General features: G+C 42.1%; 1 protein-coding gene across 1 annotated transcript; it reads left to right on the top strand.

Moving 5' to 3' along the window:
- Window positions 1–194: 194 nt before the first annotated feature.
- LOC103809259 (pleckstrin homology domain-containing family G member 1-like) lies at window positions 195–4,854 on the top strand (the record flags this gene model as incomplete). The annotated part of the gene is made up of 3 exons (XM_009082085.1): window positions 195–311; window positions 1,129–2,797; window positions 3,749–4,854. Coding segments are annotated over 3 exons (2,892 nt in total), but the record flags the coding sequence as incomplete, so codon positions are not given.
- Window positions 4,855–5,412: the final 558 nt, after the last annotated feature.

The raw sequence follows: 5,412 nt of genomic DNA, 5'->3' as shown, positions 1-5,412 counted from the left end.
TCCAACCTGGATGATTCTATGGTTCTAGGCTTTGAATCATTCTTGTGGCAGTGCTCTGACAATTCATGAGCTTTCTCACCTCCCGGTGTAGATCCCTGACCTGTTGTAGCTGCTAATAATTCCTCTGAACAAGACTGTACAAGAAACTGTAGATTTTATTACCCCTCTCCTGCTTTTTTTCTTTAAAATCACAGGGAGTGCAGCAAATCTCACTGCAGAAATCAAAAGGGGGAAGAAAAAGACTTAATAGTCAAGCTGCTGAAAATGTGGAAAAACGGAGAAGTCTTAATCTCAACAAGTGTGAAATGCAGGTATGTAATTACTATTTTTTACTTCTGGTTTGCTATGCATCATACCTATGTAAAGAGATCTGTTATTCCTAGGTAGACAGATACATCATCTTCTGTTTATGTCATGTATTAATATTCAAATCATTGTAATATTCATCTCTATTATGAAAGACTGTTCTTTTGGGGGTCAGGAAAAACAAGCATCTAACCAAACCAATCAGAATTAAGTTAAACCAAAAGGAATTATCTTTCCCTCTCTTTCCCAACCTCTGGACAGCAATCTCTATAGCATCCTTCATGTTAGCATTATTGAGCATGTAGCTTTACTGTAAATTAGATTTGGATGAAAGCTTACTCTAAAAAGAAAAAAAAAATTTCTGTGGCATGTGTTAGAGAGCATAAGATTCCTTTCTGCTAGTGTTATAGGCAAAGGGAAAGGGAGGAGAACAAGACTTTTGGCAGAAGCCCAGAGTCAGATTAGCTTAATCCAACTGTGAAACTGCAGAGTTAGCATAAAAGGTTAATCTAACTCCTGCCAAACAAATTTGCCTTTAATTACTCATGCATTAACATAAGCTACCGTCTTGTATTTGAAGTAAGATCTTATTAAATGCCAGGAGTGAACTCTGAGCCATCGTAAGGATTAGGAGGCAAAGTAGTCTGGCACTGCCACCTTGGCTCCCTGGCTCTCCAATGAGGAGCATGCTTGTCCTGCCCATCTCCACACAATTCTGTGCTGCAGGACACACTGGTGCTATGGAAGTTCTTTAAATGGAGGGAATTGCTGTATTATTACAGAGATATACTAATGTTGTCTGTAAATTTCAAATCTCCACAGAGCTCCAAGGACCCTTCAGATGAAGAGTCAACCCAGTTGACTACTGATCTTCTCTTCTCCTGCACAGCTAGACAGTCACAGTCTCCTAGACAATTCAGCACACCCCAGAGCAACTCTCTAATCATGAATATCCTGGGGGGAAGTACCTCTGTCAGAAACATCTGGACAGACCATCAGATCAGGCAGGCGTTGTTTCCCAGCCGGCGCCCGCCTTACGAGAATGAAGATGATGAAGACGATTATCAGATGTTTGTACCGTCAATGTCTACATCCAATTCAAGTTCAGCTGTTGGTGGAGAAAGGAGGGGATCTTCTGGGCGTCCATGCAGCTGGCACTTGGGGGTAGTACATCAAAATGAGACTTCCAGCCCCACTCGTCATAAAATTGTTAGACGAGCCAGTAGTGCTGGTGAAAGTAACACGTGTCCAGCCAGCACAAGGTATAAAATAGGGGAGCGTGGTTCTCGAAGGGAAGTGAAGATAGCAGAGGTGAGCAGTAGGAATACCTATCCCAAATCTTCAGAGGAGTTGACTATCGATGATATTGAACATGTTTATGATAATATAAGCTATGAAGACTTAAAGTTGATGGGTTTGACAAGAAGGGAGGAGACACCCCGTGGCCCACAGAGATCTGCTAGAGACTCTCTCTATGAGGCTGAAAACAAAAGCAGCTTAGATTCACCCTCCAAAAAGAGAACAGCTAATCAAAACAGGGCCTCCATTCACACTAGTAGGGAGGAGATACTACTCAGTAAAGAAGCACCTGCTTCAAGTTTGGATGAGCTCAGGATTGTTGAAGACAACATCTATGACACCATAGTGCTTTCAGAAGTACCACTATTGAAGTTTAAATGTGATCCTGTAAAATCCTCTAAAAGGAGGAGTTTTCTGGAAAAAGACCTTGCCTATTGTGACAATCTACAACATTTTGTTTCCGAAGAGAGTCTGCAGTTCAGTGAAGATGAAAGTCCTTACCATCGTGTTCCTGTCGACAATGACTATTTGAGCTTAGTAGATAGCTCCTCCAACTCAGATTCACTGTCCCATAAGTCTGCAGCAGATAAACTCTCAGAGGAAGTAGATGAGATTTGGAATGACCTGGAGAACTACATCAAGAAAAATGAGGAAAAGACAAGAGACCGTGTCCTTGCAGCCTTTCCTGTTTGTAAAGATGATATGCAGGAAAGGCTGCATGCTGGTAGTACACCTGAACTGAGTAAAGATGTAGAGTACTCACTGTCTACTCTTTCTTTGCCAGAAGCTCCTATTTTCCCTAAAACTGTGAAGCCCAGGGCTGCCACCATAAGTGAGGCTAATCTCAGGTTTGAAGACACTACACCAGGCAAGGAGAACTCTCTTCTGACTCTGAACAGATCATCTTTCTCCAGTGAGATGCCTTTTGTAGATAGTCCGTATGAACCTGGCAATAGTGTTCTGTCCAATGCGCATGCAGAGGGCATGGAAAATGACTTGGCTGTTGTGGATAAAACAAAGAACAGAGTTTTCATGATGGCAAGGCAGTACAGTCAAAAAATTAAAAAGGCTAACCAGCTGTTGAAAGTTAAGAGTCCAGAGCAGGAACAGCCAGCTAGCAGACAACAGAAACTAAAACACAAAGATCTTGCTGCTATTCTGGAGGAGAAGAAACAAGGGGGTCCTGCTATTGGTAAGTTAAAAACATTTCTATACAGATACGTTTCTTGAGTAACTTTCAGTGAAATTTGTGTTCTGATGAATTTCCCCCATCTTGTTCGCTGAGTATCTGTATCATATTTTCTGTGTTAGCACTGAAATGAGTGTTCTGGAACTGCTTTAACATGAATAGTCCTTTATATCTCATCTCTTCTTGTTACTTGATAACTTTGGGAAGAAATAGCGGGGTGGTGTCAGGGAAGAGCAATTCAGCTGTGGTTGGAAATAGAAATCATGCCTGAAGCAATATTGGCCTCTTTACAGAAAAAAAAGTTATTTCCTCTAATAGTGTCATCTTCAGAGTTTGACTAAAATGGTGTATTTTCAAGTTGGTCCACCTTCTAATAAGTCATGTACATTTGCTCGGGTACCACAATCACACCCATACACATAAGGAATGGGGTCAGATAAGAAGGAGCTGGTGGTCTTGCTCTATCTGATGACTGTGCAATGTTGTGGGTATGCAGCAGCTCTGGAACTATTTTTGTCTGTGGTCAACTGAAACAAACCGAAGACATGGAGCCAGCACACGCCATGCACTAGAGTATCATTCTTGCCTTCTTGTGATATTTATAGAAGTCCCTAAATATCTTATTTACCAGGCCATTTTTAGAATGTGCTTTTCCATTTTAACATGAAACAAACAGCATATTATTGGAACCTCATGCTGCATTGTGTCCTGCATGACTGCCCACTATAGCAAGATATTTCATGCCTCTCTTTCTCAATAGAGTGTACTGAAACGTGATGCAAGGGCTCCTCCAGCCACCATTGTTTCATGTAACTTGGTGGAGGCCGAAGATATTGACACAGCTGAAAACTTTTCCCTTGACTGACACTAAGCATTTTCAGATTTTCAAATTGTCACATGATTCATTGGAATGGATTCTTTGTCTTTGCTAAGTTGATTCTCTCTCCTTTCTAGGTGCCAGAATAGCTGAATATTCCCAGCTTTATGACCAAATTGGCTTTAGAGACAGTACACCTAAGGTCCAAAAGGAAGCCTGGTCCACTCCTCAGGAGTCATCAGCTGTGAGGTTTTCCACGTCTGTGGCCACATCTCCTCCCCGTTCCCAGCCTGCCAGTGAATGCTCAAGAGCGGAAGATTGGCTTTTGCATTCTACGTACAGTAACGGTGAGCTGGCCGACTTCTCTCCATGGTCTGAATCCCAAGACCCAAAGTCCAAGAACTCATATACAGAAGCTGATGCAAAAAGCAATTCGAAGCAGTTGCCATCAGCTGGCTCAGTGCCTTCCCTTCAGATTTCTAACCGTTTGCATGTCCCAGCACAGAGGTGGAGCGCCATTATAAGCCAACCGAACAAAGAAAACTTACATCAAGATCACGTCTATAACTCTCTTGGGAGGAGGGTAAGCAGTGTAAAACCACAGGCATACAGCAGGTCGCAGTCATCATCCTCAATTGTGGTCAACAGGTCTGGAGAATCAATTGTATATGCTAATGAAATTGATAAGAAAAAGCTCCATTTGAATAGAAACTTGCGATTCAACAGCCATCAAACACCTGGTATTGCTTCAGGATGCACAGGGCCGGAGATAAGAAAGCAGATCCCTGAAAACTGTTCAGATATGATTCTGCAGGATTCTCAAAAGGTCCTAAGGGTGAACAGGGCCTCCCCTCTGACAGCACAGATGGCCACTCAGAACTACTTTTTGAATTTCAAAGATTCTGAAGAAGGAGAAGGGGATGATGATGATGACTATGTTGAGATAAAATCTGAAGATGAGGGATCTGACTTGGAGACTTCTCAGAACCAAACAAGGAAATCAGATCCTAAGCTGCATAATGCAGATGCTGCTCCTTCTGAAACACTATGCGGCAAAACTGTCTCCTGTACTCCTGCAAAGTCTGCCAGCAGCAAACATGCACTTACCCCATATCTGACTGCATATAGTGATCCAGATAAACTGAATGGCTACCTGTGGAGAGTACCATCTCCTAATCAGCAGAATATTGTCCAGTCCTTAAGAGAAAAGTTTCAGTGTCTCAGTTCAAGTAGCTTTGCTTGATGCTTTCAGTAATTTCTAGTTGTACTGCCTTATCATGACAGAGTATATACTAGGACAATCAGTACTGGCATCATGTATTTCCATGATATTACACAACCATGCATTGTATTGCCATTACATTGTAAATAGATGTGAAATGTATCTTTTAAAAAGTGGTTTAGAATCCTGGACTTTAAAGAGGCCATGTATGCACTGTCTGGGATCTCTCTCCATAGCGCAGGTGGACTTATCTCCTACTGAATGTTGTTAGGTGTGATACCACCTGCTGCTTACCATTGAACCAGGTGTGATGCCATTTGATTCTTAAACCATTTTATCATGTAGAAACCACAGTATTTGGACTTTCCAGTTGGTGTCCAATGTTCTGCATCCAACGTGCTGGTGTGATTACTCTGCTTACATACAGGAGCATTTAGCTGAACAGCTGCTCCTGTGACTGCAGATTTCTGAGCAGGCTTCTGGTAATTACACCAACAGGCTATGTGTGCAATTGCACATACTTTTTTGCACATTAATTTTCATCAGACAGATTCCAAGTGTGCGGGACCAATGTATATG

Source organism: Acanthisitta chloris, unplaced genomic scaffold, assembly GCF_000695815.1.
Source record: "Acanthisitta chloris isolate BGI_N310 unplaced genomic scaffold, ASM69581v1 scaffold19389, whole genome shotgun sequence".
Classification (NCBI taxonomy): Eukaryota; Metazoa; Chordata; class Aves; order Passeriformes; family Acanthisittidae; genus Acanthisitta; species Acanthisitta chloris.
This window is presented reverse-complemented; position numbering and strand designations above follow the sequence as displayed.